At 49.8% G+C, this 15,847-nt stretch overlaps 1 protein-coding gene across 4 annotated transcripts in view; it reads left to right on the forward strand.

The window, feature by feature from the left end:
* Positions 1 to 15,847, forward strand: part of eml5 (EMAP like 5) — a 42,142-nt gene that overhangs the window by 642 nt on the left and 25,653 nt on the right. For all 4 annotated transcript variants that reach the window (XR_003976807.1, XM_030356917.1, XM_030356918.1 and 1 more), the window contains exons 2-6: positions 5,239 to 5,398; positions 7,965 to 8,063; positions 8,663 to 8,731; positions 13,376 to 13,561; positions 15,047 to 15,182. Coding sequence is in view for 3 of the 4 variants with exons in the window: in XM_030356917.1 (XP_030212777.1) it covers positions 5,239 to 5,398; positions 7,965 to 8,063; positions 8,663 to 8,731; positions 13,376 to 13,561; positions 15,047 to 15,182 (650 nt within the window). In the remaining variant the exon portion in view is untranslated. The remainder of the gene's footprint in view (positions 1 to 5,238; positions 5,399 to 7,964; positions 8,064 to 8,662; positions 8,732 to 13,375; positions 13,562 to 15,046; positions 15,183 to 15,847) is intronic.

Here is a 15,847-nt window from a genome sequence, read left to right on the forward strand (position 1 = left end):
TGTGTGCCTTGTCTGACGTGTATGGGTTGGGCGAACAAGTTGGGTAAAGAAAGTGTCAGATAAGTGGACATGTTACATGTGTGTTTGTCCTTGAGGTTTTCTGTCTCTCTGGGGTCCTTTTAACCCCGATTAAAGCAACCATGGGAAACCTTAAACCAACTGGTCTAGAAATTTGCGAAGAACGTCTCACAGCAACTCGTGGTGGTGGACTACAAACTCAACTAGATCAAGTTAATCTCCTGCATACAAAGTTTATCCATTACATATTTCCTATTTAGACGATCATTCTTGTATTTTCTTTTGCCAGCAACTTAACTAAACCCACTATACGACCCATGTCTAACGCTTCAGTGCTTGTGTTGACATGCCTTTGGTTGGCCTGGAGATGACTAGAGTTATATACTGTGTCGCTAGTCAGCTGGCCTACGGCTCAATTATTAATTGAAGAGCGTGAACTCCACCCGTGTGCTCCCTAAGTTGAAATGCTTGATTGGAGCACATAATTGGTTAGCACGGTATGGGGAAGATGTACTCAACATTGCAGCAGTCAGTAAGTGATACAAAACCTAATATCAATCCAAATTTGTCTTAAAATTCTAGTTGATAGTCTCACTATAGCCTAATGATGAAGTTCATGTTGCAGGAAGGTCTCAGCGGAGGCAAATGTATTCATACTCTAAACCTAATACATTTTGTCTGGGTACCTGGGGTGCTTGTGTATTATGCATGTGCTGTAGACCTACATTTCACCCACACTGTGTGTTGGTGTTGTCACTGACTGGTCAATATTATTAATATTGAAACACTCTCAGAGGACAGCTTCATAGACCCGCATTTTCACACACACAAGTACACACGCACATGCACACACACAAATGAATACGTAAATGTTTGTGTTTTTTACTACTGTAAATGACACTGTGCAATATAATGACAGAATCAAGTTTGTAAGACAAATTCCTTCCCTCAATCCCAGATCACTTCATACAGCTGCCATGTAGTTCATTCCCAAAAGAGGGAAGTGGGTCCCCAGGCGACCAGACACACGAGCATGCCAACATAAGAAACTGTTTTAAAGAAAATCCCAAAACCCATTGTTGTCTATTTTCTGGGGACAGAATGGTGGACAGTGCAGGGTGGGTTCTTCATCTTTGAGTCATATCGATCTGTCTACCATAGGAGCCCCAGAACTCCCTGAACCACATCACGTTCAAGTCTCTCTCTCCCCATCCTCCCCAGTCATACTCCTTCCCGCGTCTACCACTACATCTACATTCCTCCTGTCCTTCTCGTCCCCCAACACCAAGCCCACTCCCGTCTGTAAGCCTTGTATACTTATGATATTGATTTCGCCAGCCTCTCTTAATCTGAACTCTGATCCGCGCACTAATGAATGTGTTCATTAAAAGGGTGTTCATGAGGATACAAGCGTTTCTAGAGGCCGAGGGTTGATATCTTTTCATCAAGCTTTACTGAGTCCAATGGGGCATGGGTTCAGCGACCGTCTTTAGAAAAACACATCAGGGCTCTCCGGTCAGAATACAGGAAGCAGATATATGCAATATACATTATGCAAATATGAAAACGTCTCAATACTTCAAGCTATTTGGGTTTTACTGCTTCCGATTGAAACAGGCAGACCTGTTTCAGCAGAGAGAGGGAGATGGCCTACTTCAATAGCTGTCAGTTGAGCTATGAGGGCTGATGTTGTGAACCAAGATATGTTCAAAAGCACCTAAAGCCCAGAGCATGTGAGTATTGTTATTCACATCAGCATCTGTTTTTATACAGACGCATATAATTGATATAGCTGCACAGACTTTTATAAACATCTGTGCTGTTATATCAATTATATAGTCAGAGGTTAAAGCGTAGTGTGTGTCTCCACATCACCAACCAATAATTGCATCATTCTTCCCCACAATTAAACCCCAAGCTGGGTTTGTGGTTGTATTTGTGTTGAACTGAAATTCAAAAGGACTCTCAGAACCTTTGATTGACATGCCATCTAGACTTGTTTGGTGTTCGGCTATTGAGGTTGTCCTGCACAGTTGCCACAATACCTTTTATTATTAATCAGCTGCCTTTATCCAAAGCGACCCATACTGAATTTACATTCAAACATGTTCATGTCAAAACGAGCAGGTAGGGATGAAGCACCCTACCCCGTCACAAACACCCTTAGGGAGACTCCAAGGCCTGGGAATCGACCAGCACCTTTTTTGACTGGGATTCAAACCCCCCAACCACTACGAGACGCTCATACAGTGACGAGTATTTATTCGCAGGCTCTGTGCTGGCGTTTCCTCGGAGGCTGGGCCGTGGAGTGAACGGTTCTCCCGTCTCTGGGAAGACCTGCCCTGGCTCTCTGCTCAAGACTGCTCTCTAAAGAGCAGGTCTGTCCACACCGATTAGGATCCTCCCCAAGTTACTGAAACAGAGCCGGAGCCAGTCAGTGCCGCATGCTTTAACCGTCGCACCTGAAACATAGATGAGGGGAGTAGTTTGATTTGTTCAGATGTTTGTTGCTTGAACAAGTTACAAATGAATGCTTTGGGTGTGGATTGTTATACAGTATGGTTGCAAGATACATTGATTTATAGATTCATAGATAAAAAGATACAAGATGTCAAGATGACTGTCGCTCTGTCCATCGACCACATTTCACTGCACTGTACTCCTCTCAAAACTAGTGTTTGCTCAGCGGTAGTCAAGCAATTGGCAGCAGGATTAGAGCTGACCTTTAGACATTTGCAAGTCAACTCAAAATCCCTTTAATCCAATCAAGTGTAAATCCCAACATTTTACAACTATACTACGCTTCTACTTTAATATATGCCTCAGACATTCTGCCTGCTGAACACATCCCTGTCACAGTCAGGGGCCTACAGCATCATAGTTCACATTGAATAAGAACACATCATCTTAGTGTCCGATCAATCCCACTTATCATTCATAAATACAAGGACAATTATTAATGTGTTGACTGTAAATTAGTGTCAGGGCTGTATTCTCTATGATGACCTGCCAATAACTACTTCATACCAGGTTTATAATTAACTATACGGTTTAGCTATTCGTCACCGGAAATGTCAATTGAACTTGACTTGAACTTGAATTGAAATACCTTAAACTATTCGGTATGAAAGATAAGAGATATGCCATTAGCGATGCTCTTTGGCTGATGGCGAAGAAAGTAAAGCTCACTGAAGTGTGACCCGGGGCGTTTTCTTCCTGAATAATTTGGGCTTAGTGGGTGGAAATCGCTCCTCATTGTGTGAATAAAACAATCATAAAAAAAAAGCTGCACATTTTTGAATCATTAAGCTTGAAACTTTGCCCATTTTTTTTCATGATTGAATTTGAATGGAATTCTCTAGTTTTCTTATTTGATGAAATGAAGGCATCACTGACAAAAGCGACGCTGTGTGAAGGATCTTTGACTTCCAGCCAAAAGGCACAAGCTTTGACTCTCAAATATCAGCAGTCTAGCGGTGGTTATTAGAGGATGATGTCCCTATCTGCTCCAAAAAGACATCCATCGCACATTTCTCACGAAGTCCTTTTGGATAAAAGCATCTGCCCATTGGAGAGTAGTATGATATTACTTTCTGCTTTATACACAGTCATATTTGTCCTGCTGTTCTAAATGGAACAAATGGCTCTGCGATTCAGGACCAGTCCTTGCCAAAGCTACATTTATTTTATCTGCCACAACATTTTTAAACACTTAAAATCACATTCCTTGTCTTTCCAGGTGCTATTTTTAGAATGCTATGCTCTGATTATGTAATTCACATGAAGCAATCCGAGAAGTTGTGTCACGGTGTGGTGGAGTTGAGCACGTATAAGGTGTAGGAGGAGTGGGGTAGATGGTGTTAGAGAGAGAGAGAGAGAGAGAGAGAGAGAGAGAGAGAGAGAGAGAGAGAGAGAGAGAGAGAGAGAGAGAGAGAGAGAGAGAGAGAGAGAGAGAGAGAGAGAGAGAGAGAGAGAGAGAGAGAGAGAGAGAGAGAGAGAGAGAGAGAGAGAGAGAGAGGCCAAGTAAACCATGAAGACTCGGGTCCATTTGAGAATGTAACCCCCCAGAGTATCACCAGAGACAGGGGGACCCGAGCATACACAGCTTGTTGGGAGCTTTCTTGGATTGAAACGAAAAAACAGCAAAATCAGAGTTTGTTTGTGAATGCGTTTCTGTGCGTGTGCGTGTGCTTGTTGCTGTGTGTGTGTGTGTGGAGAGAGAGACCCGAGGCGGGAGGGGGGTGGTACAGAAAGAGCACCACCCTGTCGTGGGCTGATGACGGGAGTCTGCCGCTGCCCAGCCCGGCCCGCCCGCTCCAGCTCTCTGAATGCCTGCCAGGATTAGTGGAGGGATGCTGGGCGCCGGTCGGCTCGGCAACACAGCCGACCTGATTATGATGGAGGGAGCGCCGTTCACTATATAGGCCAGGACAACGGAAGGGAAGGGAATTGCCCAGTGAATCAATCAGAGGATCGGAACGTGACAGGCGGCTGCAGGGGGGGCTGGGGGGGCTGAAGGGGGGGGGGGGGTTGGGGTTAGAGAGCTGTATAGTACAGTAGGCTGTTGCTCAGCTGCAGAGTGGGATTGCGTGCGTAGCCCTGAGTGGTGGCAGTGGTGGTGGGTGTGTGGACTGGACCAAAATGATGTGGAGGGTTAGTGGTAAATGATTATGTAAGAGCATGAGCATATGCTGTGGGAAGTCAAGAGACCCCGGAAGAGGAGCTGGAGGGGGAGAATTCGACGGGATGACTTAACAGAGGGCAGAGTAGCACAGATGAGAGGGAGGCTGCTCCATAGGCAGCAGCAGGCATGGGAGGGGGCGGTGGGGCCCTGTGAAGGTATCTGACCATGAAGAGCTGAAGTGAAGCATGCCACCCCAAAGGCAAAGGGGGCAGGGTGGGAGCCAGGATCGGGGGGGTCGTCCCCTTCTGCTGCCAGGTGCTATCCTGGCACTGAGCCACACACACACGCACGCACGCACGCACGCACGCACGCACGCACGCACGCACGCGCGCACGCACGCACGCACGCACGCACGCACGCACAGATGCAGATGTTCTCTCGCTCTCACATCTATACATACCATAAACACAATGCAAATACTCTTTCATTTCGCTTTATAAACCCTTCTCCCCACACAAAGCCCTATTCTCTCTCTCTCTCTCTCGGCCTCTGTTTTTGACCCTTGGTCGCTCATCCCTCTCCTCTCCCCCCTGCAGTCTAGCGCTGCACCCGGAGCGCGTGCTGGTGGCCACGGGGCAGGTGGGCAAGGAGCCGTACATCTGCGTGTGGGACTCGTACACAGTGCAGACTGTGTCCATCCTCAAGGACACGCACACCCACGGCATCGCCTGTCTGGCCTTCGACCTGGAGGGACAGGTACGTCCGCGGCCCCATGGTCATGTTCCTGAGGTCAGGGGGGGGCAACGGGAGAGTTACAGAGGGTGGATTCTCCGGTGGTTAGGCAACCAATGTCCACCCTCCACAGTGCCCCAATGTCCACAGTCCAACAGGCCATAGGGTCCATGATTAACGCCTGCCACTAGCCAGTGGCGGTTGGTAAAAACATTTCAGGGTTGGCTGTTAAAACAGCTCCTCTCAAAGTAAATTATCCTGGCTGAACCTGCTTATTAACGCTCATGCCTCTACATTTGCTCTCAGTCACCTTGATTAAAATAAGCCTCTGCTAAAAATTCTAAATAGTGGATAAACGCTTTTGTTGGCACCCCTCTACTTTATGATTAGTCCAAATAACCTCTGGCCCAGTGTTCGTCCACCTAACACCCTGTGTTCGTGGTCCTCCAAGCCAGGCTGGGGATGAGAGGGAGGCTGAATGGAGGACCTAGCAGTTGTTAGTGGAGTTGTGTGGCAGGGCTGCAGCTGCTGCCCCTCTCTGTGAAGCTGTGCGGAGCTGGTAATTGGGGATCGCCTGCTGGGCTGAATCTCTAAATGACACATCTGTGATTACTCCTGCAGTATTAGCCGGACAGCTGCACACAAACACGCGCACGGACACACGCGTGCACGCACAAGCGCGCACACACGCACGCACACACACACACACACACACACACGCGCACGCACGCACACACACGCACACACACACACACACACACACACACACACACACACACACACACACACACACACACACACACACACACACACACACACACACATCCAGGCACACACACACACACACACGCACACACGCACACACACACACAGGCAAACACACACACACACACACACAGGCAAACACACACACACACACACACACACGCACACACACACATAGGCACATACACGTCACCCATTCGGCTAAACTCCGAACAGTCAGCTGAATGACTGTTATTTGCTGTCGCTGCTGTGTTTGATGGCTAGTCCCTGCATTCAGGTGTCCTCCTCTGGGCGGGGGGGCTATTGGCCTGGAAGAGCTTTAAAATACTCATATGTAATTTATGGCTGCAATAAGCACAAGAGCAGTTCCACTCCTTCATAGTTCTCCCTCCAGTAGAGTGAGTGGCTTGGGCTGATGATGCACAATGATCTGCCTGGCCAGTGATATTTCAATTCCAAACGACCTTTGCTTACAGCCTTCGGCCAAGGCAGGACGCTATTGTTTGGAACACTCAAATGTTTATATCTAAATATATATTTCATACATAAAACACTAGGGATTCATCGCCCCAGTCTCTCTCTGTGTGTCCCAAGGGCCCACCGGCAGCAGAGTCCTATACCTTGTATATTGGCTGTGGAGGAAGACGGGGAAATGACCCCCATCGTTCTCAGCCTGACTGGGCATAGAGCTGGGGATATTGATGGGATCTGACAGTGTTTAAAAGCCAGAGGAAGCTCCCAGGTCTTATCAGTGGAACAGATCTTTATACTCTGCATCTCTCTGCTCTCTCAGCCAATCGTAGGACAGTCAGAGTTCAACCCAGGACCCTGGCGAGGTTTTTCTTGTGAGCTGGTGCACCTATTAAAACCATTCCACGGCTATCAAAGGAGACAGCAGACTCGACTGACAATAACTCGATAACGTTTGATGTTTCTCTGCAGTTGTGCGTGGCCGCACTACGCAAGCATGATGGGAAATTATTGGAAAAGTTGGATTAAGCCCCTTTTTTTTGTTAAAAGATATCTTCTGATTAATCCCGGCTTGCATGCACTAAAGGAGGTTTTGTTAGCTGATGATTCCTATCGTGGACATAATTTCATGTTTATAATATATGTATTCACAAATCGCCTAGACAGTATTAATCAGAAACAAATTCACTTAATGATCTATATTATTTTGTAAGAATTATTATTATCATCATTTTGATTGTATTTTATTTTATGGCACGTAACATTTTACATGAAATGGACAGGTTCTCTGAGATGATGGCCAACAAAAAATAGTTAAAAATCCTTAGTCTGGTTTAGTAAGAGTTGTTAATATATCCGTCATCATGCATTCAGAGGCTCTGGCCTTGAGTTCAGTACACTTACACAGTACACAGTACACTTACAAAGGTAGAACGTTGAGCTAACAAACACACGCGGATGTCTCCCAGATCTCTGCATAAAAATGTTCTCTGACCAAACATTGATTCAGCATCAACTCAAAGGACACCCACCAGCTTGCAAAATGAGCTTGCAGAGCCCAGAGTGAATCTGCCATAAGCGCTCCTCTCTTCTTCTCCACTGCTGCCTACTCATTCAATCAGCTATAGGAGGCTCAGCCAACCCACTCTACTGGGCGCTCTCCAAACAGCCAGGGGTTGGAGACTTCCCTCCGCTGTAGCATTATTAGCCCTTCCATTGATCTCATTGTGCGGATCTTAAGTTACAAGAACTACCTGTGTTGCGAGTTTGTCAAGCTACGTTAAGACCGAACAGTAGTAGCCATCTGGTTGTGTGATGATGATTGTCTGTTTTTCTTTTGTTTATATTCCCGCAGTGTTTGGTGTCTGTCGGCTTGGATGCCAAGAACACGATCTGTGTGTGGGACTGGAGGAGAGGGAAGGTTCTGGCCGTGGCCCCGGGCCACACAGACAGGGTAAACACTAATTTCCTCTGATGCTCTGCTGCTCTTTCACCTGCTGAGCATCCACCTCCTGGTAGGAGCTGTGGGGGGAGGACGCCGCCCCCTCAGCAGTGCAGTAAACGGGTTAAGGAGGCTGATTGATGGCAGCGCTTCCCTGGGTGCGGCCGACGAGACGCACGGCTAATGAAATGGAATTTTAAAAAGATGAAATACAGGCAGCTGGTGTGTTCCCGATTCAGCCCACACACACACACACACACTGTAGAGACCGGTCGACGCACGTACGTGCATGTAGGCATCGCTGACACAGGCTCAATCACACACACTCATGTGCATGCTCGTACATGAGCAGGGACACACGGACAGTCGCGCACACACACACACACACACACACATGCATGAAATCAGACACACACGTCGTGCATGCACAGACGCAAGCACAAACAAACACACACACACACACACACACGTACATCGTCTAACTAAACACATTTTCCCATTTACTTGGTTGGAAAACTTGTGAACAATGTTTTGAAATATATCAGAAATGTTTCTTGGAGAAAACAGCGTTCCACTCCCTGACGCAATGTCCTCTGTGTTCTCCTCAACAGATATTTGACATATCGTGGGATCTGTACCAGCCGAGCAAGCTTGTGAGCTGTGGGGTGAAACACATCAAGGTACAGATGCTTCTCTTTCTCTTTCACACCTCGAAATCCAAAGATTAAATAAGGCCCAAATGTGAGCTCATTATTTTGCATAATATCAAACAAATCGGTAAATGGATTAGGGCTTAGGAGACGCCTGGAGAATCTCTGCTCTTCTTCAACTTCCTGCTCCTCCTCATTGCCGAGATCGCATCTCTCTTTAAATCGATGTATGCAAATTCACTTTATCCCAGAGTACGCTCTTATCACACGTTAAACACCCTGATGGGACATGCAGTGACTCATATAAATATATATTTATATTTTCCTAAGCTAATGCAGAATAATGTGAACCATAAAGCAGAAGGAATTTGAAAAGGCTGGTGAGGTGCTGCTGTTCATTATGCTACTTCATCCTCTTTTTTTGGTTTTATCTGGCATGCTATGCTCACAAGAATCCCCCTTCATAAGTATCCAATGAGCTCCTCTGCAACCACCACCACCAGCCCCACCCCCACCACCCCCACAACCTCCAGCACCAAACTTTTACTGCTGGGATATTCCTCCAGTAGTGGCTTGGGAGTTATGAAAACAAAGAAGAAAAGCTAATTTTCGCTCAGAAACAGAAACAAATGTAGGTGGGCTGGGAGCCTGCCTGGGGGCTCAGACTCTTAGGTGATGCCCCCTGCTCCTGCTCCCCCCCTGAGGCTTAGAACCCACGCGCGCCTGAATGGTTTATGGAGCAAAGTGGGTTATGTTATTTCCCAAGGTGGGAGAGAAATACCACATTGATGACTCCTCCACTCAATCAGATTTGACCTTCTGCCTCATCCTCCTCCTCCTCCTCCTCCCGCCTCTCACTCCTCCTCTACCAACCGCTCCTCTTCCTCCACCTTCACCTCTTCTCCTCCTCCATGCTCCACCTCTTCATTCAGTGTGTAATTCATGACCAATCCCTACTTGAGCCTCCCAGCCCCTCGGTCTCTAGAAGTGTCTCTCTCTCTCTCTCTCTCTCTCTCTCTCTCTCTCTCTCTCTCTCTCTCTCTCTCTCTCTCTCTCTCTCTCTCTCTCTCTCTCTCTCTCTCTCTCTCTCTCTCTCTCTCTCTCTCTCTCCCTCCCTCACTTCCCTCCTGTTTCCATGATACTGTTTCACATTTTCTGAGGGGCGATCGGCCACACATTATACCCCCACCCCCCTAGCCTCCCGCCCTCCCGTCCCCCTCCCAGTCTTGGCCCAGCGGACCATGTGACATCTGCTTCCCAGCGAGGCGCTCTGCCCGGCGATTACCGCACTGAGAGCATCCAGGAGCTTTAGCCCCTTGGTAATCCCCTCTGCTAGTGGGCTCGCAAAAAAAAACACCACTCACCCCCCACCCACCGTCCGCCCACCCTCCAACCCCACACAGGCGGGCTGGGCACCCGACCACCCACCCACCCACCCACAGCCACCCTCACCCACCCTCCCAGCCGGCCAGCCTCTCTCTCTCTGCCGCCCTTTTCCTCGCCTGGAGACGCGTCTCTCCCTCAGCTAATCGCGGCGTTGGTTTATTTACACGAGCGCGCTTTATTGGCTGACACTATCGGGGAGCGCGGGATGTCCCACACAGTCCCACACGCTCACGCAAACGTGCACACGCACGCGCACGCACGCACGCACACGCATGCACAAACGCACGCACACACACATTCACACTCACACACACACAGGAACCACCCATCACTCTTCCCCATCTGGGTAGTAGGTGATTAGTTTTGAAGCAAGGAGTGTGTGTGTGTGTGTGCTTGTGGGCCTGTGCCCGTCAGTGTTTGCGTGACAATGGTACCGATTGCTCTGGTGGTGAGCTTGGACGCCACTCGGGCGTGAGGGACGAAGAAGGCTCTCCCCTGACACAGGTCTGGGTGGCGTTGAGGAGTGATTTCTTCCAGAGCTGAAATGGTCTACCTCTCACATGAGATTACCTGCAGGTCGTGCTGAGAAAGTGTATTGCTCGAGCTATACAGAGGATCTCCTCCACATTAGGTTTGTTTTGATACATATAGTACGCTGCCGTGGTCGGTGGACCAGAAGAAAAACAAGCCATCAATTCTTATCTGAGAACCGCCTCAACCATGTCTACCAGCAAGGAGGAAAACAGCTTTTAGGGGGTTTATAGGATTGGATGCTCCCTGTGTCTGTGCTCCGTGTGTTACCCAGGTACACACTCCCCTATTCAACTCTCTCGTCCTTGTTATCTTCATGTTACTGCTTTTCTTTCTCTCTCTCTCTCTCTCTCTCTCTCTCTCTCTCTCTCTCTCTCTCTCTCTCTCCCTCTGCCTCTGCCTCTGTCTCTGTCTCTGTCTCTGTCTCTGTCTCTGTCTCTGTCTCTCTCTCTCTCTCTCTCTCTGCCTCTCTCTCTCTCTCACTCTGCCTCTCTCTCTCTGCCTCGTTCTCTCCCTCCCCTCCCCTCCCCTCCCTTCCCCTCCCCCAGCAGGGCTCACAACAAGGCCCTCCAGCATGGAGCCTGGTCCTGGTAATTCAGCATCAAGGGGATTAGCTGGTCGTTCCAGTTCCTCCCCCTTCCCTCCAGTCCCTCCTGTCCCTCCCGTTCCTCCCATCCCTCCCATCCCTGTCTTATCCCTGGAGAGGGGAGAACCAGGCAGGGGGGAGAACCAGGCAGGGGGGAGAACCAGGCAGGGGGAGAACCAGGCATGGGGGAGAACCAGGCATGGGGGAGAAACCAGGCAGGGGGAGAACCAGGCAGGGGGAGAACCAGGCAGGGGGAGAACCAGGCATGGGGGAGAAACCAGGCAGGGGGAGAACCAGGCATGGGGGAGAAACCAGGCAGGGGGAGAACCAGGCATGGGGGAGAAACCAGGCAGGGGGAGAACCAGGCAGGGGGAGAACCAGGCAGAGGGAGATCCGTGCCGTCAGACCATGTCTTGTCTCTTTATCCTCGGCGAGAGGCTGGGGTCTGTGAGCTGCAGCCGCACTCATCATGCTCACTAACTCACTTACACTGGTCCTCAGCCTGTTTTACCATAACACGGGCTGACTGCACACCAGCTCGCGCTCGCTCCCTCTCCGTCTCTCGGCCTCTTGTCTCTCTTTAGCTCTCGCTCTCTCTCGCGCTCCCTTTCTCTCTCTCTCGCGCTCCCTTTCTCTCTCTCTCGTTTTCTCTGTCTCTCTCCATTTCGATGTCTCTCTGTTTTGTCTGTTTCTCTCCCTCGCTCTCTCTTTCGCTCTCGCTCTCTCTCTGTCTCTGGCCCAATCTACCCCCCCCTCTCTCTGAATCACACACAGGCCTAATCAGGCGGGGGGTGCTCTCCTCTCGTGGGCGTTTGGCGGCGGGGTGGGGGTGGCGTCTGCTCATCGATCCGACCTGTTAGCGGGAGGCAGCCCCATCAGTCAGGGAGGTGTTAGCATCACGGGGCCTGGCAGCACCGCTGGGATAAAGGACCGCATCTGTATCGTCCTGCCCGCCAGGCCCCCTCCTCAGGGCTCCACATCTGACCACCCCCATCCCCCCCCCTCACTCTCCCGTCGTCACCCCCCCCCCACCCTCCCGTGATCATTCCCTTCCCCCCACCCTCCTGTCTCCACATATAACCCCTCCCACCCTCACGTTGTCACCCCCACCAGCCCCCCCCCCCCCCCCCCCCCCCCCCCCCGCACACACACACACTTTCCACAAGAACCACCTGACCGCCAGCGCTGTCACCCGTTCAAGGTCGAACACCCTATCCACAGCCCAAACCCAGAGCCGTCTTGGTAGGGAGCCTGGTGCTCTCCCCAGGGGGAGGGCGGGGTTCTGTCGTCCCACAGCTACTTCGGCTCGAGGCTCGTGCCGCTTAGTCACATAGCGGTGAACGCCGTGGCCCCCGCGGCCCCGCCTCATCTCGACGCAGACACGTCTCCCGCTCCCTCACGCTCCCTCTGTTTTTCTCCCTCTCTCTTTTCTCCCTCTCTTTTTTCTATCTCTCTCTCTCTCTCTCTCTCCCTTCCTCTGTCTCTTTGAATCTCTCCCTCCCCCTCCCTCTCTCTCTCTCTCCCTCTGCCTCTTTCACCCTATCTCTCTCCTTCTTCTGCCTTTCTCTCCTTCTCTCCCTATCTCTCTTCTCTTCCTCTCTCTCGCTTGGTTTTCTCCATCACTCCCTCTCCCTCCTCCCTTTCTCTCCCTCTCTCTCTCTTTCTATCCATCTCTCCCTCACTTCTTTCCCTCCCTTTCTCTCTTTCTCTCTCTCTGTCTCTCTCCTCTCCGTCTGATGGATTCAGCCATCATACTAGAGCAGTGCTTGTGAATTCCAATGACCTTGTTTGTGAATTGTGTGGGTGTGTGGAGGCGTGTGTTTTTGTGGAGGTGTCTGCATAATGCTTTTGTGTGGGTGTGTGTGTGTCTGTCTGTCTGCATGCTAATCAGGTGGTCTCACACATACTCGCACAATTCATAATTTCATCAGATGTACTTCGAAGAGGTGTTCTGTTCAGTGTCTTATTATAAAATTATAAGATATTGTGCACAAGATGTGTGTGTGTTTGTGTGTCTGTGTGTGCGTATGCGCGTGTGTGTGCATTATGTGTGCGGTATGTGTGTGTGCCTGTATTTGTGTATTTGTGCATATGCATAAGTGTATAGAATTACAACAAAGAAAAGGACGACCCCATCACTCCATCCTGTTTCTGTATTCTTCCTCTCTCAGTTCTGGAGCTTGTGTGGAAACGCCCTTACCCCGAGACGAGGGGTGTTCGGGAAGACCGGGGACCTCCAGACCATCCTCTGCCTGGCCTGTGCTAAGGACGAGGTCACCTACTCCGGGGCCCTGAACGGGGACATCTACGTTTGGAAGGGGATCAGCCTGCTGAGGACTGTACTGGCTGCCCACGGGGTAAGAGAGGGGGAGAGGGGGAGAGAGGGGGGAGAGCTAGCTGGACGGTGGAAGGGAGTCAATGTTATTCAATGGCCGAATCACACATGGTATCATGTGTATCATTACTGTGTGGCCCAAGGCTGTGATGAGGTCTGTCGTCAAGGGCTGGGGAGCTGGTCCAACATGGACATCAACATTAACAAATAAACTAAACAGATTTGTTTATTTGGGTGTTGTACTTTGAACCAACTGACAGAGAATCAACCAGGTATCATAAATAATGGTTTTGTGCTTTTCTATTTGTGGCTATACATAGCCAATGTTCAATGTGACAACCTCTCAATCGTGGTGGTGCGTGTGTGTGTGTGCGTATTTTGAAATGTTTGTGTGTCTGTGCGTGCGCTGTGACGTGGAAGCATCGAGCAGGTTATCCGTCCCAGGCGAGAGAGAGAGAGAGATGTTGTAATCTCTCTCTCTGTGTGACTCAGGCTTGCTCTGCGTTCGCTGCAGCCTCCAGATATTTGCCAGACGGTGAATGTTTTCACCCTCAGACGCAAAACACACACTCACTCACTTATTGTTCCGCTCCCACCCACCCGAGGCGAAGGCTGGCTCCCTTCTGCGGATGTCTTTCCCATCTCCCATGAATCACTGCCCATGTCCGCCAAAACACATTCTGCAGCCTGTCCTCACTTTGTACTCTCTGTTCAGTGCTGAGTGTGCCCCAGCATGGTATATAGCTCGTATTTCTGACCTGAGAACAGCGACCAGCGACCAGCATCGCTGCTCTCAGAGCCGATGAGGTATTTCACGGTAAATGAATCAAGTCAAACCAGTGTAGGCTCCTGCTCAGTAGGAAAAGGATCAGTGTTGTACTACCAGTGGGATTAAATTATATCTATGGGATCAACAGCTGGGGGAGGGGACAGTGGAATGGGGGAGGGTATAGAACCAACACACTACAATTATCCCCTATTCTGGGTTTTGGGACAATGACCTGAAAAAATTATGTGGGTACTGTGAATTATGCATAAAGTTTGTGTGTGTGTATACCCTTTTTAGTGTGTGTGTGTGTGTGTGTGTGTGTGTGTGTGTGTGTGTGTGTGTGTGTGTGTGTGTGTGTGTGTGTGTGTGTGTGTGTGTGTGTGTGTGTGTGTTGGGGTGTATGTTTGAGTTGATTGGGTTGTGTTTTGTTAGAATGTTGATCTTTTCTGGGCTCTGTGGCAGCAAGGCCACAGCTCAAGGCTCCAGTAGAGAGTTTGCACAGTATTTGTGAAAGCCTTATTAAATAAGATAGAGAGAGAGAGAGAGAGAGAGAGTGAGAGAGAGTGAGAGAGAGTGAGAGAGAGTGAGAGAGAGAGAGAGAGAGAGAGAGAGAGAGAGAGAGAGAGGGGGGGGGGGGGGCGCGGGGGGAGAAACCAGTGTAAATTAGTTAGCATGAGAGCGATGGTCCGTTCAGGGGTCCGCATCTCCCCCTGACAACCTGCCCTTTCCTCCCTGCAGTCGGGAATCTTCAGCATGAACGCCTGCGAGGAGGGCTTCGCCACGGGGGGCCGGGACGGCTGCGTCCGCCTCTGGGACCTCAACTTCAAACCAATTACTGTCATCGATCTCAGGGAGACGGACCAGGGATACAAAGGTTTGTCCGCTTCCTGCAGACTTCCATAAAAACAGGCAAAAAACGGGAAAAAACAAGGCCCAGACTGGTGGCTCCTATCGAGCGGCTGCCAGGAGGACCCGATCCATAAGCGGCTCTGTCTTTCGTTTGCTTACACAAATCATTATGTTTCTTTATGATGCATGTTCTCTTTTCCTCTGGTTGCGTTGTGACGTTGGACCTGACGGTAGCTAGTCTCAGAGGTGGGTAATGTTGGAGCTGACAGCAGCTATACGTGGTGGTGGAGGTGGACGGTGTTGGAATAGGCGGTGCTGAGCACAAACACCGACTCAATCTGTTCCCAACGATCGCTACATCTGCTCCTCCTTTTGTTGGCCGCTAAGTCCAAACTGTAGCAGATGTGTTTTTCACTAGTGAAATCCCCATGTCCGCTCACCCTGGCTAGGTAGACAATAGAGGCGCCCTCCCACCCCCTCCGTATCCCCGCTGACCCCAGCTGACATCATGTCTTCATGCATTACAACATGCCTTTGTACTTTCACATTACGAAAATCTCTAAATCTAAACTTTTCCTGTTCCTGTGTGGATGGTATGCATGTATTTGTGTGTGTGTGTGTGTGTGTGTGTGTGTGTGTGTGTGTGTGTGTGTGTGTGTGTGTGTGTGTGTGTGTGTGTGTGTGTGTGTG

This window comes from Gadus morhua, chromosome 5, assembly GCF_902167405.1.
Source record: "Gadus morhua chromosome 5, gadMor3.0, whole genome shotgun sequence".
Lineage (NCBI taxonomy): Eukaryota > Metazoa > Chordata > Actinopteri > Gadiformes > Gadidae > Gadus > Gadus morhua.